We start from the raw sequence: 20,781 nt of genomic DNA on the forward strand, positions 1-20,781 counted from the left end.
TCAACCCTGTTCCCAAGTTGTGCCTGACAATAGCATGCATTCCTGTTCCTCTGGGCCACTGATGCCACCAATCAAGTTTGCTGAGATTCAGCACTGGCATTAACTCTCGCCTTCACAGCCACCTGACAAACAAGGTCATTATGAATATTAACGATAGCTGACGACTACAGTTGTATAAAGCATGCCACCATTTGAAGATAATTAAGACATACCATAAGCATATGCAATAAGGAAAATATATAAATTGCCATAATCAATATAATTATTGATATATAATTATGGTATGTCTACACCATGGATTACTACACAGTGGTAAAAAAAAATTAAATCCTCTCTTTTGCAACAAAATGGATGGAACTGGAAACCATTATACTCAGTGAAATAAGCCAGTCCCAAAAAGACAACTACCATATGTTCTCCCTGATCTGTGATAACAGTGAGTACCCAAAAGGTAATGTATAGGAGTGAACTTGACATTTGAGATTTGGTGATTGTTTACAGCTCTTGTCTCTTCTGTTGAGGAACAGTGTATTTTTCTTCATACTATTTGTTGAACTCTTTACTTAGTGTAGGGTTAATTTTATGAGTATAAAGTTAACTGAAAATAGATCTTCATAAAAATCAAGAATGAAAACAGGAGAAGGAAGAGGAAGAAGGGTGGGAGTGTGGGCGGAAGGCAGGCTAGAGTGGTATCACTATGTTCCGGAACCTGTATGTAGGAAATACATGAAATTCGTATATCTTAAATACAATTTTAAAAAGGAAAATAATTTAAAAAAAGAAGACAATTAAATACATAATATAAACATACATAATAAGAAAAATGTAAGGTCTGGCATTGTAGCATAGTGGGTAAAGCCACTGCCTGTGATGCCAGCAATCCATATGGGCACCAGTTCAAATCTCAGCTGCTCCACTTCCAATCCAGCTCCCTGCTAATGCATCTGGAAAAGCAGCAGAAGATGGCCCAAGTGCTTGGGCCCCTGAACCCACAGGGGAGACTCAGAGGAAGCTCCTGGCTCCTGGCTCCTGGCTTTGGCCTGGCCCGGTTCCAGTCATTGCAGCCATTTAGGTAGTAAACCTGCAGATGGAAGATTGTCTCTTTCTATCTCCCTTTCAAATAAGTAAATAAATCTTTTAAAAAAGGAAAATATACCATATGCCATGATCAATGTCATTATTATTTGAAGAAATGTGTTCTATATTATAATAAGATAATTAAAGGTACAAAATTAACATATAGAATAGTATACATATAATTATTATTTCATCCTATACTATGTATCATAAATATAATTAATGAAAATATACTACATATTAGAGAATATTAATTATTAGAATAGACTTTGAAAGCTGGAATCATCAGAAAATGGGGCTTGACTGGGTGCACAGAAGGAGTGAAAGGGAAGAAACAGGATTCTGCCCGAGCTTCCTGGGGATTGGATGGATGGTAGTTTTTCAATTAGTTGAAATCAGAATGAGAAAGACAGGCATCAGTTCTGAACGTGGTATTTTTTTCCAGCCTGTGAGTATCCACATGGAGACACTGGGGGGACTTTGGCCCTGTGGATGAGAAGTCCAGGGAGCCACTTTTATTGAGCGACTATTATATATACTCTAGGCAGACTCTCTTGTGTAGCTTTACAGCAACCAGTGGGGCACTGCATCACTCCCACTGCCCACTTTATACTAACAGAAACTGTGGCCCACAGAGGTTAAAACTGGCCAACCAGCAGCTCCCACCTAGACCACTCAACATTGTTTTGAGTTCTTATTTTTTAAAAAATGTACTTGAAAGACAGAATTACAGAGGGAGGCAGAAGCAGAGAGGGAGAGAGGTCTTCCATCTGCTGGTTCACTCCCCAGATAGCCACAACAGCCAGAGCTGAGCAGATCTGAAGTCAGGAGCCAGAATCTTCCTCCGGGTCTCCCACGTGGTTACTCGGGTCCAAGCACTTGGGACATCCTCTGCTGCTTCCACAGGCACGTCAGCAGGGAGCTGGATCAAAAGTCGAGCAGCCAGGAGTTGAACCGGTGCCCATATGGGATGCCAACGCTCCATGCTGGGGCTTTAACCTGCTGAGCCACAGCACCGGCTTCCTCACTTATTCTTAAATGCCATCTCTCTAAAGGAAATGCTCATGTGTTCCTTACCCGAGACCACTCTGTGACACTCAGAGCACAGTCAAAATCCCCGCACATGGAAGGCTGCAGGACATAACTCACACTCAGCCCTAAAAAACCTCCACTTCCTACCACACAGAAATGTGCGTTCCAGCCTTGAAGAACCTGTGCACGTGATTTTGCTTTTGACCTTGTTCATTGTCTTAATCAGGGTTCTCAGAGAAATAGAACTAGTGGGATACTTGCATATTGATATTTAAAAAGGAGGGATTTACAATGGGAATTAGTTCATGCAGTTAAGAGGGCCATTTGCAGGCTAGAGACCCAGAGAAGCTGGTGGCACCAATCAGACTGGGGCTGAAAGCCTGAGAATGGGGTGGGGGCTCTGGTGGAAATCCTGGGTCTGGAGGCTGGAGAATCAGAAACTCCCAAGTCCAAGGGCAGGAGAAGATGGCTGTAATCCGGGGAGACAGAGAAAATACACCCTTCCTCCATGTTGGTGTTCTGTTGAGTCCCTCAATGGATGGGATGACCTCCACCCCACACAGGTGAGGGTGATTTTCTTGACTCCATCTACAGTTCAAAGTTCACTCCTGTGTATTCAATTCAAATGCCCGTCTCTTCTGGAGACACTCTCACAGACCAGCTGGGTGTCCCTTGGTGCAGTCCAGTGCGCAGAATTCGCAATCACTTTCCTGCAGTGCCTAACGACTAGTTCCTACCTCCCTAAGCCCTGCTTGCCCTGCAGGGCCTCCTGTTAGGTGTCGTCTTTCTTTAAGAAGCCTCTGCACCCTCCTTCAGCCTTCATCTGCACCCTCAGGTTCTCCTGCCATTTCTTTACACAGTGCTTCCGGCTCCGTAGCCCTCCCATCCCCATGGCCTGGCGACTGCCTGCACCAAGTGACATGCTGAGGTTTTCATAAAGGAAAGTGGGACTTCTCAGGTACTAGCTAGGGTTTGAATTCAAGCCTGTCAGACTCCCAAAGTCATGAGACCTTTCCCCTCTCCCCAAGTGCTTCCTGGTTGGGAGGAATTCCAGTAGGCACACGAGAGGTGACAGATTCTAGGTGTCCTCAGAAACAAGGGACTTGCCCCTAGAAATCAAGCTCTGAAGTCACAAATTAGGATGTTTCATATTAAGGAGAGGAGGAGATATGCTGGTTGGGGGCACTAACTGCCAAGGACACAGAGGGACAGGGCAGCTTGGAAAGAATATGGCATGCCCAGCAGAGGAAATGGGCAGTGGGCAGTGAGTGCAGCTCTTTGGCCAGAGATCTCCCTGAAAGTTGCTTGCAGGAGTGATTGATTTGGGGACGGATCCAAGAGTGACTTAGATCAGGAGACTGAAGACTTGCCCAAGCAGCCCGTGACATAGGTGACACGTTGCTTCCTGTGTACAGAGCGAGAGCAGCCTCAGTTTCCTCATCTGTGAAATGGGAATGGTGATAATGACACTCCCCTCCTGGGGTGGTCGTGAGAGTTCCGTGAGTGAGAGCAGAGCGTGTAGCCCTGGACCTGTGATCGCAGGGCATGAGGATGATGCCAGCTGGATGCCCTAGGGGGCGACCAGGCATGCGGTTCCACTGCACCTGCCATTGCAAATGGAGCCCGAGAAGCGAACTTGAGAAACTCTGGGAGGGAGAAAGTGAAAGTGATGGTCTGGCAGATGAGAGGCAGCGAAAGCCAGAAGTGAAATAAACGCCTTGACAACTGAGCAGCCAGTGCTGCCTGGGTGTCAGCAGGACGTCTAAAGAAACTGCCCTTGTATTCTAAAAAGGCTTTTTTTTTTATAGGGGGGATGGTAATTGTTTGTTTTGCTTTCCACTTAAAATAAGGAGTGTTCACTTCACAAAGGTTCTTTCTGTTCTAAATCAGGTTCTCAACAGAGGTGTTACTACCACAAGGGCCGGAAGCAGATACCACACCGGCGCTCAGCTGGGGCACAGGCTCCTCAGTAGCTGGGGACGCCCGCGACAGCCTACCCACAACTGGCCAAGTGTCACGCACACAGCTTGGGGTCAAGTCACCATCCCCAAAACTCCCGGGAAACTCTCAGAGCCCTGCGGCAGGAAGAGGTTGACGTCAACTTAGTCTGTGGGGAGTTCAAACAAAACTTTGAGAAATGAACACTTAATAACGTGATAAACAGCTCTGTCTTGGAAGAGTGGGCCAGTTCCCTAAAATGGTTCATTTCATGAAAATGCACACACACATTTATTTAAAGAAACACCACTATTTTGCTTTTAAAAGTATAGTAATGTAAACCGGACTTTTTAAAAAAAATATTTTATTTTATTTGAGAGTTAGAGTTACAGACAGTGAGATGGAGAGACAGAAAGAAAGGTCTTCCTTCCGTTGGTTCACTCCCCAAATGACCGCAACAGTCGGAGCTGCCCTGATCCAAAACCAGGAACCAGGCACCTCTTCCTGGACTCCCACGTGGGTGCAGTCCTTGGGCCACCTTCTACTGCTTTCCCAGGCCACAGCAAAGAGCTGGACTGGAAGTGGAGCAGCCGGGACTAGAACTGGCGCCCATACGAGATGCTAGCGCTGCAGGCGGAGGATTAACTTGCTGTGCCATGGCGCCAGCCCCTAAACTGGACTTTTGAGGTTCTGTCATTGGCTTTAGGATCACAGAGTGGGTTGCATGCTGCTGGGCAGTGTAGCAATCGATCAGAGCTGTCTATAAATGATAATTCTAGGTCACTGGGGGGCTGTGGGAGCAATCACAGAGTGTGTTGTTAAAGGAATTTGAATGCTCCCATCTGAAGTGTTCCCATCTCTGTAAAGGAATCTCCAGAGCTAAAACAAAACAGCAATCCCATTTAATTTATTCTAAATTCCAAATCAGTTGGGGCTGTTGCTGTGGCTTAGCCAGTAAAGCTGCAGCCTGCAATGCTGGCATCCCATATGGGCACTAGCTCTAGTCCTGGCTGCTCCACTTCTGATCCAGCTCTCTGCTATGGCCTGAGAAAGCAGTAAAAGATGGCCCAAGTCCTTGGGCCCCTGCACCCACGTAAGAGTCCTGGAATAAGCTCCTGGAGCGAACCAGCTGATGGGAGACTGATCTCTCTCTCTCTCTCTCTCTCTCTCTCTCTCTCTCTCTCTCTCTCTTCCTCTCTATGTACAACTCTGACTTTCAAATAAATGAATAAATCTTTAAAAAAAATCATTGGTGTTTGAGCTTAATAATTTTTCGTATTTAAAAACAATGCCCTCCATGCTCTTCTCTGTTCCGATTGTTAACGCACATAACAGACGGCTACTTAGGAGCTGCAAGGGCTTGCTGGAGGGAACACCTGACTGGCTTCATTGATTTCCTTTAAACCTGAATCTCAGAACCCAGCTGGTACGATGTCGCCATCTGGGGCAATGTGGTTCTCTCCTCCTAGAGGCTGGTTGTGGAGGCCCACGGGCTGGGCTTTATTCATCGCTGCATCTTCAACCCCAGGTCGGGCATCATCCCCCCAGCTGCTCAGTTAGCATTCGCTGAAGGATGAGTGGAAGCAGCAGCCGGCGCAGGACTGGCGTCCTAGCAGAAGCAGGAGCTCGCCCTCAGCGGACTAGCACTTCCTTCTCGTGCCTGCCCCACAGCCCCTGTGTCGCATCTCCTGAGGCAGCGAGGTTTCCACCCTGCAAAGCTTCGCGGAGCAGTAACTCCCACCACCACGCCTCGGAGCACACACCTATCCTTCCTCTGCTCTTCGTCACCAAGAGCGCACAAGGCAGCCGGCTTCTGAAGGAGGATCTATTTTGGTCCCAAACAGAAAAGAGTGGGTGATTCCGCGAGCAGAAATGGCAATTCCTGAACACGGCGTGGTGACTCATGCCCCAGGGGCTCAGAATTTCCTCTGCTTTGTGGGCTGCTGGGCAGACTTCAGTGAGATGCTTTTCTTTGAAGCATAGTCAGTTGCAAGGAAGGCACCCCAAGCTGCTCTTTGTAGGTGGAAGGAGGACTATGGGTGAGGATCACAGTCTTGGGAGCCGAGACTCCAAGGGCCAGCTGGGCCCCTAAGAGATCCCGTGAGAGGCCAGCCGCTCTGTAGTGAGGAGACTGCAGAGCTGCTACCCAGCATCAGACATTCTGGTTCTGGAGCCACAGGAACTCTTAGTTTATGCCGAGCTGCAAGAACAGCAGGACATGTTTCATGGCATATGTATTTCGATTTCTAAAAAAGTAAAAAGAGACTTTTGTTGACATGGAACACCTGTCTTTGACCAGCAGTTTAGAACAGCAGTACAGAGTGCAGGCTTTAGAATTAGGTTTTCTGGCTCACATCCTAGCTCTGTTCTATTTGTGGTACACGGGGCAATCCACTTGACCTTAGTGAACCTCAGTTTGCCATGTGTATGATGGGGTTATAGATAGGACCTACCTCGTTCTCAGAATTCACTAGATTAATGCCATGCTATAATACGCAAGGGTATTTCAAAAAGTCTGTGGAGAATGGAATTAAAGATACATTTTGATGCAGGATAATTTTGACATCTATGCATAAAAGTCTTTAAAACAATCATGAACATGTGTATCATCAAAAAAAGCATGCATACATTTCAAAATCGTTTCATCAAAATAAACTTATCTTCTAATTTCATTTTTCCACAAAGTTTTGAAGTCCCCTTGGCAAAACTTAACAACGGCAGAATATAGCTCAATATAGAACAATTTAGATCAATCTGTTCTTTCTCTCTCACTGTGGCCCTGAGATCTATTTCATTAAGATAAAGGAAGCCATGGCCTCTTTTTAACTTCCTTTTTATTCTTTACAGACACTTTGGCTGTTTCTTCTCTTGGGCAAAGCGACTCCATTGCTGCCAGTCCAGTCGTCCACATTTGTTCTTTCCCTGCATCCATCATGGGGCAGGGGGAGCCTTGGAAAAGGGGAGAAGGCAGGCTAGCCTGGAACATCTGACCACACAGTCTACACAGGGCAGGCCGACTTGGTGCCACAGGATGTGAACACTCGTAATCAGTATCTCGCCTCTTCCCCTGCTTCCATTCATCTTCCTTTCAGCACGATGACCTCCTGGTCAACCCTGGCCCATGCCACCCACACTTCTGCTGCCTGAAATCTTCTGTAGGCAGGATGCCTGGTGCTGGCATAAGCTGCAGGTCAAAAGTCCTATGAATGGGTGTGGTGGGGAAGAGGAGTGTAAAAGTGAGCTGTCAGGACAGGCGGCTTGGGACTCTGGCCTTGTAGAATGCAGGTGGCAGGGGCTGAGTTGGGGAAAAACTTAGATATAGGGGAATAAGACGCAGGACCTCGCTAACTATTCTCCAGGGGACTGGTGGTGCTGATTAGCAACTCATCAAGGCAAAGAAGTCACCAGAGACCAGGGACATCTAGAGGTGAAGAACACTCAGATCCTTTTTGAGTGGAAGTACTCATTCATGTCAGAAAATCACTAGCCACTTTTGAGACCCTTTTTGCTCAACACACACACCAGGAAGATGCATAGACTCACATATAGGAATGCAATCTGACTCATTTATGTAGTTGTCCTGGCAAACTCCTCAGTCTCCAGTTTGCTATCATCCCTGGAAATCCTACCGCATGAATGGATAGATGCAGGAATATCAAGTGCACACTTCTAGTGCAATCATTACAAAATGCCACCCTGCCAACCCCACCCAGATACTCAGAAGCACCATGCAGAGCCAATCCGTCCCAAGGCCACCATCTCTACAAAGCTTCCCCTAACTCTCCAGGCCGCATGCTGCTTCCGTGTGCCAGTTCCTTGGGGGCATTCACTAGCTTTGCTGAATATCTTTTGAAATGTTCGATCAATATTTATCTTAATCATCTTGGTTTTCCTTTTTTTAAAAAAATTTCATTTATTTATTTATTTGAGAGAGCGAATTAAAGACAGAGAGAAGGAGAGACAGAGAGGTAGGTCTTCCAGCCTCTGGTTCACTCCCCAAGTGGCTACAACAGCCGAGCCTGGGCCGATCTGAAGCCAGGAGCTTCTTCCAGGTCTTCCATGTGGGTGCAGGGGCCCAAGCACTTGGGCCATCTTCCACATGTGTATCATCAAAAAAAAAAAATGTGTACATTTCAAAATCTTTTCATCAAAATAAACTTATCTTCTAATTTCATTTTTTCCACGGAGTTTTGAATCCCTTTGGCAAATCTTAACAGCGGCAGAATATAGTTCAATATAGAACAATTTAGATCAATCTGTTCTTTCTCTCTCACTGTGGCCCTGAGATCCATCTATTTCATTAAGATAAAGGAAGCCACAGCCTCTTTTTAACTTTCTTTTTATTTTTTAAAGACACTTTGGCTGTTTCTTCTCTTGGGCAAAGCGACTCCATTGCTGCCAGTCCAGTCGTCCACATTTGTTCTTTCCCTGCATCCCTTCATCCTGGAAATTGTTCAGATAGAGGTTAGATCAGAATTCCCAGGCCTCACCAGAGAGCTGGATCAGAAGAAAAGCAGCTGGCACATGAAATGGCACCCCCATGGGATTCCGGCACCACAAGTGGAGGCTTAACCTACTACACCACAGCACCAGTCCCGCTTTTCCCTTTTTAATTTCGAGTTCTGTGAGGATAGAAGTAACATATATTGGGGCCAGTATTGAAGTACAGTAGGTTAAGCTGCTGTCTGCAATGCCAGCATCCAATATCAGAGCACCAGTTCTAGTCCTGAAGGCTCCACTTCCAACCCAGCTCTCTGTTAATGCCCCTGGGAAGGCAGCAGAAGATGGCCCCAGTGTGTGGGAGACCAGGATGAACTTCCTGGCTCCTGACTTCGGCCTGGCCCAGGCCCAGCCCTTGTGGCCATTTGGGGCATAAACCAGCAGATATAAGATCTCTCTTTCTCTCTCTCCCCTCTCCCCCCTTCTCTCTCTTCTCTTTCTCCCTCTCTCTCCCTCCCCTACTCTCTCCCGCTCTCTGAAACTCTGTCTTTCAAATATATAAATCTTTATAAAAAACAAAAGAAGTAACATATGTTTCTTCTCTCATATGATAGTCTAGCTATTCAGAATGCAATCTGTGCACCAACAACACAGACCCCGTGTTTGAACCAGAATCCCAGATGTCTTGAATCTGAATGTGCTTTATAACAAGACCCACAAGTGATTTGTACATAATTCAAGTTGGAGAAGTGCTTCTCCAGGGAAACTATTCATAGTGCATGGAAATGAAATGATGGAATCAGACAGCAATGGGAATCTATTCTATCTCTAGTGTGATAGACTTTTTTTTTTTGGACAGGCAGAGTAGTGGACAGTGAGAGAGAGAGACAGAGAGAAAGGTCTTCCTTTGCTGTTGGTTCACCCTCCAATGGCCGCTGAGGCCTGCGCGCTGCGGCCGGCGCACCATGCTGATCCGATGGCAGGAGCCAGGTACTTCTCCTGGTCTCCCATGGGGTGCAGGGCCCAAGCACTTGGGCCATCCTCCACTGCACTTCCCTGGCCACAGCAGAGAGCTGGCCTGGAAGAGGGGCAACCGGGACAGAATCCAGTGCCCCGACCGGGACTAGAACCCTGTGTGCTGGCGCCGCAAGGTGGAGGATTAGCCTAGTGAGCCGTGGTGCCAGCCCTAACTGCATCTTAAATCATTTGAGGAACTTAGACAAAATATTGTTGTTATGGCCTGTTCTATTCCCCCAGAGAGGCTAGCTAATTCTTTTTTTTTTTTTTTTTCCAGCAGAGTTAGACAGTAAGAGAGAGAGAGATGGAGAGAAAGGTCTTCCTTCCTTTGGTTCACTCCCCACATGGCCGCTACAGCCGGCGCACTGAGCTGATCCGAAGCCAGGAGCCAGGTGCTTCCTCCTGGTCTCCCATGTGTGTGCAGGGCTCAAGCACTTGGGCCATCCTCCACTGCCTTCCTGGGTCACAGCAGAGAGCAGGACTGGAAGAGGAGCAACCAGGACAGAGTCCGACACCCCAACCAGGACTAGAACCCAGGGTGCCAGCGCCACAGGTGGAGGATTAGCCAAGTGAGCCATGGCGCTGGTTCACTAGCTAATTCTTCATTAGTCTTGACATCATCATTTAATGCATTAATCTTTAGATGTACCTTCTATGTGCAACTGGTGTTGGGAACCATTGTACTAAGACTTTTCCCAGTGTAACTTGTATTCTCTTGATGGAGGCTAATCCCAGGGAAACCTTAAAATCAATCAGCTGGCCAGACACTATCTGAGTAACCTAAGAGTGGAAAATACCCAAAAATCCAAGAGATTATTATATTATTGTTTTCCCCTAAATGAGTGACTTACTTGAAACCATGTTGGGGGACTCATTGATGATGTTGACTCATTGGCAACTACTGTTGGCTTCTCCTTGGCAGTTTGCAAGACAGAAATTGCCTAGCAGATGTTACATCTCTGTTGTTAAATGATGAGTAGTTTGAGAACAAGGATTGTTCATTTTTCATCCCTCTAATACCAGTGCATGAGTGGATAGTTGAAGGTATATCACTGAGCATCACCGTGAAGATGTGTAGGGAATACTGGACTGAAATTTAAGGGTCCTGGATTCTGATCCAGCCTCTATCTGAATGCTTTCTGGGATGAAGGGATAACAGTTTTTTGGAAGCAATTGTTTGAATTTAGATCGTCTTTTGTTTTCTCGCAAGGAATGACCTGGAATAAAGAGAAGAGAAACAGGTCCCTGTGTATGTAAAACCTCTCCTATGAAGAACAAGGACACTGTCAGAAGGCAAAAACTCCCTCTACAAGCAAACAGCAGAAGGCCTCATCACCGATTAGTGGTGCTTTTGCCCTGACACCTACAACCACAGAAATTGCAGAAGCAGTGAGTGGGCCACCCTCAAGTGCAGGGCAGTACCTGTTCAGAGCTGGAAATAACCTACAATGAGATGTCAGCCTTTTGTCTGATGACAGAATTCTCTCAAGCCTGACCCTGATGGGTCTGTCTTCAGTTGGGAAAGTTTTCCAACCCAAAGTACCCCAGTTTGAAGTACCTATGAAGCAGAATTTATTTTATTTCCTTTTCAGATTTCTTGCCATAGAGTGATAGAAATGGGCATTCCAAGACCTCATTTTATGGTCAGAAATTTCAATCTCTTCATTTTGTGGACAGAAGTTTGTCAGACACTGTGTCCTTTTCCATGGTTCCTCTTTGGTTCTCCAACAGTGTCACTAGGAGATACCTTTGTCCACTTTTGGGTTCCTGAAAAGTTCATTTTCTTCCTAATTATATTTCCCACTGAGTGCAGGTGACATGTCCCACTTTCTGTGGGAATTATTTATAAAGTTTCTACTGCACATTGAACAATGAAGGGAGCAGGAAATTAACTCGAATGGCCACTATATTGAAAGATCACCTGCCTTACTGATGTCTATTGCTATGTTACAAGGATTATGGCAACAGGAAATTGCACAGAATTATCCAGAATACCAGAGGCTTTAAGAACAACAACAACAACAAAAAAGTCTGAGAATACTTCTGAGGTGGACGGGGTGGTGGACAGCTGTAGAGCACATTAGCCATTCTTCACCACTGTCAATTCTTTCTGGACAGAATGATAAAGTCAATTCTTTTATCAACTCTAAAATCTGAACTGGAGTATATGTACGGGTGATACATCAGACTAGTAAAAGCACACCATTTTATAGAGAACAGCTGCTGCTTTATACAATATGCCCTTTGCTTACCAAAGCCCTATCTTCCAAAGTCTATCTTAAAGATGCGCAAGGTAAGACTGGTGATACTTCCTAAAGCAAGGCTTTATGTGAAGGCTTTATGTAAAGGCTTAAATGTGAAGAGTTAAACATTTTGTGTTTGAATGATGAAGGTCAAGATGGGAAATTCCAGTGTGAGCAGGAGTCTTACAAAAAGGGATAATTAGACAAACATATCTCTTTCTGCACTTTTTTTTAATGTCTAGGAGATGAAGCTTTGATCACAGAATTCCTAGAATGAAAGAAAGATGGCCAGGGGACATGTTGGTGATCAGAATTTCCACAGTTCTATGAAAGGTGCCTTTAATAACACTCTGTGTTGGCAACATCTGGAGAATTCTCTTTTTAACCACATCCCAGGACCCAGTAATATAGAGACTAAAAACACCCAGATTGACTAATACCTCCCCCATACTCCATCACGATTTGAAATGGTGGCTTTGGAAATTTTCAGAATGAAAATCTCCCTTATGAATCAGCTAGAAATTGCATCTGTTGACAGTCTGCTTGACTTCATTAGAGAGCTCTCACACCTGAGAAATTAAAAGATAAATAGCTTTTAAGACCAGATTCCTATTGGAGGAAAAAGCCTGAGTGAGGTTTTTTTGCCCTAAGCCCCTCTGTTCATTCCAGAAACTCAATCCATTTCATTTGCTTCAGCCTTTGAGTTCTCATTTACCTCTGGATCAAACAATTTCAGAGTCTCATGACCGGTCTCCCTGAACCTGATCACTCTCTAATCTATGCTAGAGTCATCTTCAAAAAGCTCTGACCCTGCAAACTGTTGAAATCTTTACTTAATATATGCTAAACTGATCTTCTGTATATAAAGAGAATTGAAAATGAATCTTGATGTGAATGGAAGGGGGGAGGAAGAGGGAAAGGGGAGGGTTGTGGGTGGGAGGGAAGTTAAGTTATGGGGTGGGGGAAGCCATTGTAATCCATAAGCTGTACTTTGGAAATTTATATTCATTAAATAAAAGTTAAAAAAAAAAAAAAAAGCTCTGACCCTGTTTTCAGTGAAAGGAAAGAGAACAACCTAGGGAAGGCAGTTTGAGACCTGGCACTGCCTCAGCCTCTGAGGTTTTGTGTTTAGGGTATTTCTTTATCTAGGGGCTCATGACATCCACATGCAAAGTGGTTATGAAAATTAAAGTAAGGATTAGGGGTGGCACTGTGGTGCAGTGGGTTAAGCCACAACTTGTGATGGAGGCATTCCATATGAGAGTCCAGTTCAAGTCTCAGCTGCTTTGCTGATCCAGCTCTTTGTTAATGTGCCTGGGAAGGCAGCAGAGGATGGCCCAAGTGCTTGTGCCCCTACCACCCACGTGAGAGACCTGGATGAAGTTCTTGGCTCCTGGCTTCAGCCTGGCCAACACTGGCTGTTGGGGCCATTAACAGAGTGAACCATGAGATGGAAAATCTTCCTCTCTCTTTTTCTCGCCTTCTCTGTCACTCTCCCTTTCAAATAAATAACTAAGTCTTAAAAAAAATAAATGACTTACATGCCTGGCACATAAAAGGTTTTCCATAAAGAGTAATTTAAAAATTTTTCTATTAATTCTTTTTTTTTTTTTTTTTTTTTTTGACAGGCAGAGTGGACAGTGAGAGAGAGAGACAGCAAGAAAGGTCTTCCTTTGCTGTGGTTCACCCTCCAATGGCCGCCGCGGCCGGCGCACCACGCTGATCCGATGGCAGGAGCCAGGTGCTTCTCCTGGTCTCCCATGGGGTGCAGGGCCCAAGCACTTGGGCCATCCTCCACTGCACTCCCTGGCCACAGCAGAGAGCTGGCCTGGAAGAGGGGCAACCGGGACAGAATCCGGCGCTCCGACCGGGACTAGAACCAGGTGTGCCGGCGCCACAAGGCGGAGGATTAGCCTAGTGAGCCGCGGCGCCAGCCTTTTCTATTAATTCTTTATTGGCTATGATGTGAGGTTTAAAAGTCTTGGCCTGCTATCTAAGACCTTGGATCATTCATTCGACCCAGTTCTGCTTTTCCAGTCTTACTTCCCGCTTCTCCACACGCTTGTCCAGTGCAGGGAGCTTATACAGCAGACCACGTGCTGTTCCCTGACACCCTTGTGGACATGCGCCAGCCCCTTCAGGCTCTGTTTGCCTGTCACTTCCATGAAGCCTTCTCTGATAGCCTTCACTCTCCTGTAGATCTTACCACATAGGCCATCAATCTCCTAAGGGCCAGGACTTTGTATTTTCAGCGGTGTTGAAAAGGGGCTTGAGAGGTGGTGGGGGATGGATTTCTAGAGAACTGAGAGAAAGTGTCTGCACGATACTCCACTGGGCTCGCTGCCAATGAGACTGCTCAGATCCTCAGAGGAGTCACCAGTGCTGGTAACAGCGCCAAGACTGCCTGAAATGTGCTTCCCGAAGATAGGGCGAGAGTAATTGTGCAGATTTTGCTGCTGTGGCTTGGATTGATTTGACAACATCCCTACTGAGGCAGAAATTATTCTGTAAACCTTCCTAGAATCATGTCCACTTTAAATCCAAAGCAGAGAAGTTCCTACGCCTGAGGCAACCCACAGCACTCCACAAATTGGCCACTTCACCAAACAAGGAAACAAGCTCTTCCTATGCATGATCATGTTGCACTTCTTGACACATTTTAATATAGTCACTTAGCATTAAATTGATTGAAACTCGTGATATGAAATTATAGACTTTCAGAAAAAAGACCTTATACTTTCATATCTGTCTTTCTGGTTTAGCAAGGGAAGATGTTATTAGAGAATTTACACTCAATTAGGAAAGGTGGTTTGAGGTATGAGTTGGTGGTTTTTTGATTTCTGTTTTACAATAGTCTTTGAGAAAACCCAGGATGAATCAAAATTTGCATATATGTGTATATATATTATATATATATATATGAGCACACATGTACAATGTACATTTTTGTAGGAGCCTAGGAAAAAGTAATGGTCTGGACATAAGTATGTTTATTGTTTAACATTTCTATTAAGTTGCAGTTTTAAGGAGCTTCCTAAGTACAATTTCCAGAAGCAGTCAAAGCACAGTACATGTTCTGGAAGGTAAACTTTTCTGAGCTCTTATATGATCCCAGTGTTCCATATACAAGTTACTTATGCCTCAGGCCAATTGAGATTCCAAATAACTTTTTAGTGTTATCTTACTGCTGGGACTGGGGGGTAGGGACTTGCAGTGGGAAATCAACTTCACTGGAAAATGAAAGAGAACTTCTTAAGGAATCTGTTCATCAGTGGCCTGTTGATTTCCAAACATCATGCCATTCTATATTTCCCAGAATCAGCTGTCAAGGACTGTGAGTGACAGGAGAGCCTAACCCCATCCCAAGCTCTCTTTACAGACTGGTGACCCCTGAGGCATAAAGGAAGGCCCCAGGGAATCATACACAAGCTGTGGAACCCAAGATTCAACCCCTCTGGGAACTTTCTACTTAGGAGTCCCCTCTGGTTCTAAGTCCGGGGAAGGTGATGTCCACTGGCCTTCCCAAGACTCAGAGGGCACCCATGACCTTACCTGTCCTGAAGCCAGGCACCATGATGAACGTGACTAATCCCCAGAGCAGCAAGCGTGGCTCCATCTCCCTGGCGCTGGGAATCAGCTTGAGGCCGTCTCGTTGCAGAATACTGGGTTGTCCGTCAGCCTCTTTACTGCATTACGCTGGGAGGATATGGGATGAAAAGATCAACCCGCCAGGGCTGTCATCTTTGCCGTTCCAACCAGTCTCCGTGACAGGAGTTGTACCCTGTGAGTATTAGACTGGTGTGTTCAGCCAGGAAACTGTGCCTAGCACTCTGGTCTCTGATCTCAAATATAGGAAGTGTATGTGTGTGTGTGTGTGTGTGTGTGAGTGAGTGTGTGTGTGTGTGTTTTGATGACAATATAGTTTGTGGTAATTTTTCAAACGAGTTTTTTTTTTTTTTCAAGTTCAATTGCTGGGAGGTGTGGGCTGGGTTTGGTGAGAAGGATTAAACTTCAGTTATGAATCCTTTCTTCAGCTTCACCCATAAAAGGAAAGGGAGATTCCCCCTGCCGTTGAAGGAGGGGTGAGCAAGCACTTCTTGGCAGTGGGCTCATTTAGCATTTTGTAAATTGCAGCCCCCCAACCACGCCCAGCAGCTTTGCAGCTCCCTGGGGAATCAGCAGAGCCCTCAGGAGCTATAAATGCAAGTTGAGCAGGAGTGTGGAGGGACATCCTTGGCAATTCACCAGCATTTCCTAAAGTTGTCAGACTCTAGATCTGTTTCAATAGTCTAGTGGTTTCAGGGTTAGTTTCCAATATTCAGATTGGTAAGAACGAAGCAACAGACTGAGAGGCCAAGTGGTGAGTGACCTAAGATTCGGAATCAGTTGCTTAACCATGGTGTCCTGGGTTCCTGAAGGGGCCTTGTCATTTTGTAAGCAATATTACCCCCAAGCTTGGCTCTCTCTCACAGGCATGGGGAACCATTTGGGTATTTAGAACATCATTTGCAGGCCTTACAAAACCATCGACTAAAGAGTTAGCCTGCTATACAGTTACTGAATTTTGAGTTCTACCTGTGGTTGCCTTAGCGTGGCCAGAACAAATGATTTCGCAGGCCTTATATGACCCATGAGCCAGATGTTCACCACTCCTGTGACTTAAAGAATGATACTAAAAGTGGCCTTTGGTTTTAAACTTTGGACATTTCAAGTTCTGCTTCAGTAGGCACTCTGCCAGCGGTGTTCTTTCTTGTCAACCTGGTGCTGGTAGAATGCTGCTGCTAATTCTACGAAATCTACAGGTGCATCCTGTTATTGTGGCACTGGGTTGAATTTCTACAGTTTGTAATTTCCATCAGAGTTTACTAGATGAGGCACAGGAGTCCTGTGGAAAGCCAAAATCCACTATGAATCATATAACCCACCCTTGCTCAAATATCTAGGTCCCAAGGGACCATTCGACTTGTGAATTACCCCACTAGTCAAAATACTGGGAGAGAACAGTTGGTTTGTCTGAATCATAAACTGAGACCTCCATCCCTGACAATTTGCAATAGACTTTGCTACCATTTTGTGACTTATGGTGACTGTCGGATTCCTGTCCCCCTTTCCATTTGAGTGCAGGATGTGTTTGCTGGATATATACCATCAACAACTCTTTCACCTCTTCTATGGTAATTCTAGTTCAAGGATGGGCAACAATAAAGCTTATCTCTAACACTGCTACTGCCTACAGCAAAGATTCTTTGGCTCCAGATGAGCTCTGTGGGCTGTGGTCATTCAGAGGGAGGGGAAAGCATAGTAGCATCACTTTTTGTCTAAACATCTACATAGCATTCCGCTTGGCTTCCTTGATTCAAGTGCATCCCCTCACATCATTTTCCTCTGTGACTGATTCGAGAGGAGAGAGAGAAAGAGAATATTTCTCATGTTCTGGCTCACTCTCCAAATGCCCATGAGGGCCGGAGCTGAGCTAAGCAAAAGCCAGGAGCCAAGAATTCATTGCAAGTATGTCACAAGGCCAGCAGGGACCAGATCACTTGAGTCATCACCACTGCTTCCCAGGGTCCACTTTAGCAGGAAACTGAAATCCTGATTTGGAGCCAGGGATCAAACCTGGCACGCTGAGGTCCAGCACAGGCATCCTAACTGGCATCTTAACAAACAGGCTGAGCACTTGACCCATCACCTCCAGTTCAATCCTCCTGAATAACACTATTTTTTCCCTTTTCTAACCCAAACTTAGAGTCTTAGGAATTTCTATAATGTCTTTGAAATTAAGCACAAATTCCTCAACCTAGCATTCAAGATCCTTCGTAATCTGCTGTAGCCTATCTCTTCAACATGAATTCTCCACTATTCTTCATGCTGTCTTTCCTACAAAACTAGCTCAAATACACACACACACACACAAACACACACACACACAACACACAATACAACAAAAATCACCAACTGTTCATCATTCCCCCAACACAACCTTCTCTTTGTTCTCTATGTTGAGTTCATACACTCAAGTCTGATTTACTCTAAGATCCAGCTTGGGCCAGCAAAACCTCTCCCAATCCAGTTCCCTGTTAATGCACCTGGGAAAGAAGCAGAGGATGCCCCCAAATACTTGGGCCCCTGCCACTTGCATGGAAGACCTTTATGGGGTTTTGGCTGCTGGCTTTGGCCTGGCCCAGCCCAAGCCATTGTGGTCATTTGGGGAATGAATCCATGAATGGAAGATCTCTTTCTCTTTCCATCTTTCTGTCTCTTTCTCTCTCAGTCCTGCTTTTCAAATAAATATAAATCTTAAAAAAAAAAAAAAAAAAAACAGCTGAAATACTACCTCCTAAAGGAAGTTGCCTTATCCCTCCAAATGGAAGTCTTTTCTCTCCTTTGAGCTGTTACCTTATCAGCATCTCAATAATACTGAAAATAACCACTAGCATTTATTAAGCACATAGTACATGGCAGGCACTGTGCTGAGCATTTTGTATGTAGTATCTCACTGACTTTTCACATCAGTCCAAGGGAGCAGGTGTACTATCACAATTTCCATTTTACAAATGAAGTAATTGCATCTCCTTGTGGTTGTAAAACACCCACACATAATTCATTAGGACTGGTGTGATGTCTAGGCCTAAATAACCTTTAAACACACCACTGTTCCATCACTCTCAGGGCATTTGTCGATTGATGAATGCGTTTTAGCTCTCTGGAGAAACATTTCCTCATTACAGCTAAGCTTTATGTCTCTTTAAAGAAAGGATATGCCTCTAAGTCACTTTTTTATTCCCAGTGCTAAATGTAACACCCAGCACAAAAGAGATAGTCAGTAAGCATCCATTGAATGAATTGTGTGGAGAATCCTTTCAAGAGTGTGGCTTTGAGATATGTAACTAAAAGGATGTTAGCTTTAACTATATCTCATAAGATTTTTACTTTAAGGGATTAGATTTGAGAAGGAAAGAATCCCATGAATGCTGAATCAAGAGTCCACAATCACATAATAGAACGGGGTTGGTTTCAGCTCTTGCCGGAGGTGCACGTTTGGCAAAGCAGTTAGGAACAGTCTTGGAACACCAGCATCACGTAACAGAACGTCTGGCTCCTTGTTCAAGTTCTGCTTCTGATTCTGGCATCCTTAGGGGAAGAAGGTGGTGAGTCCCTGCCCCTCACATAAAGATTCAGTTCTGTGATCCTGGCTTCAGCCTGGCCCAGCGCCGGTTGTTGTGAGTATCTGGGAAGTGAAGCCTATCTGCTTGCCTTTCAAATAAATTTTAAAATGTTTGAGAAGATCTTCAGGATCAGGAGACAGGGTTGTCAGTAGGCTCAACCATGGACCCAAGGCACTGGATGCTATTGGCCTGCCGATGTACATTTATTTCACTTAGGCACTCAGTATATTCTCTTGCACTCTGCATTTTCCTCTTCTTAAGAGCAGACAGGCCCCAGGAACAGAATGGAGCAGCTTTGTCTCCTGAGCACAAGACACGGGGGCAAGTGAGGAGGTCAAGTATTTAACATCCTCCTTATTTTAGCCTCTGGTAAACTTTTATCCATCCGTAAAAATGCAGCTTTCACCACAAACCTCTAATGTGCTTGATAAAACAAAAACAAAACAGGGACTTTCTGGGTAATGAGGTCAAGAGATTGTTTCGTAACAGGCAAATTTTTTCGCATGACAGCTGGAGGATTAAAATAGAACAAAGGAGCAAGCCACCTGCCAGCAGGCCTAAAGAACCAAGAGTGACATTAGCAAGTGGTTAAATTCATGGAATCCAAGTATTTCATCAGACATGGCCAGATAGATATTAACAATACCTTGAATTGACGGAATTAATTTTTTCTGAGAACTCTGAAAGTTTTTGATTGAGTAACCTCATTTTCCCTTCCCCAGCCTCTCCCCTGTTTCTTGTTAATAGATGAAGAGATTGAGCTGAGACCGGGTTCATCTCATCCATGGTGGAGACAGTACGCATTTCTAGTTGTCTCGTGTCTTGTTGTTCTTCTGAAAAACACTGCTCTCTCCTGTTCTGGCCCATATTTTTGCATGATGATGACCTTCCTGCCGATTTCACACAAATAAGGCAAATCCTCCTTTTCTGCCGCACTGATCATGGGTATTCCATTACCATGACTCTGTGCGAGGTGGCCAGCACTGGTGTTAGTGAGAACAGAACAGACAAACTTTCTGCCATTATTGTGGTCTTTTAGTTGGGACAGACAGACAATAAGTAATGAAACACATGAGTAGGGTAATGTCCAGTGATTATAACTGTTAAAAGGGAAAATAATGCAGGTAAGTAAAAAAATGCCTGGAAGGGACTAGATAGGATGCCCTTTTTGGGTGAAGAAGACTGGAAAATCTCCAAGGAATGTCACTTGGAGAGAGTTCCAGATGAAGTGAGGGACAAATCTGGTCATTATTCGGAAGAAGTGCATTCCTGAGCTGGGGATAAGCTCCAAAGTCTTAGGAAGAGCAAGCAGGCTGATGGGAGTGGATGAGCCAGGGGCCAAATAGGAGACACAGGCTGGAAAATTGAGCAGATCAGAAGTTTGGAATTTTATTCTAAGTTGATGGGAAGCTATGGGAAGGTTGAGAGCAGAGGAATAAAGCACTTGGGTTCTTTCAGTTGTCCAAGCAAGGTGTTGGGCATGTGGTCAGAGACTACAGCCGTGGAAATGATGGGCACTTTGAGATTTGTTTTAAGAGTAGAGCCGAGGGGCCAGCACTGTGGTGTAGTGGGTAAAGCTGCCCCATGTGGAACCAGCATCCCATAGGGGTGCCAGGTCGAGGCCCGGCTGCTCTACTTCCCATCCAGCTCCCTGCTAATGCACCTGGAAAAGCAGAGGAGGATAGCTCAAATCCTTGGGCCCCTGAACCCATGTGGGAGACCCAGAAGAAGCTCTTGGCTCCTGGCTTTGGTCTGGCCCAGCTCTGGCCTTGAGGGCATTTGGGAAGTGAACCAGCAGATGGAAGATCTCTCTCTCTCTCTCTTTAAAAATAAAAAAATAAAAATTATGTATATAAATATATGTATGT

The 20,781-nt window shown here is 45.2% G+C and overlaps 1 protein-coding gene across 1 annotated transcript in view; it reads right to left on the minus strand.

Annotated features, from left to right (window-relative positions):
• The window catches only part of LOC127487073 (interleukin-2 receptor subunit alpha), a 46,455-nt gene extending 30,880 nt beyond the window's left edge, over positions 1-15,575 (minus strand). Inside the window, exon 1 of the mRNA XM_070055803.2 lies at positions 15,300-15,575. Within this exon, the coding sequence (XP_069911904.2) occupies positions 15,300-15,363 (64 nt within the window). The 5' untranslated portion in view covers positions 15,364-15,575. The remainder of the gene's footprint in view (positions 1-15,299) is intronic.
• Between the last annotated feature and the right edge of the window lie 5,206 nt (positions 15,576-20,781).

Source organism: Oryctolagus cuniculus, chromosome 13 (genome assembly GCF_051225735.1).
Source record: "Oryctolagus cuniculus isolate XC-2025 breed Fujian yellow rabbit chromosome 13, ASM5122573v1, whole genome shotgun sequence".
NCBI lineage: Eukaryota > Metazoa > Chordata > Mammalia > Lagomorpha > Leporidae > Oryctolagus > Oryctolagus cuniculus.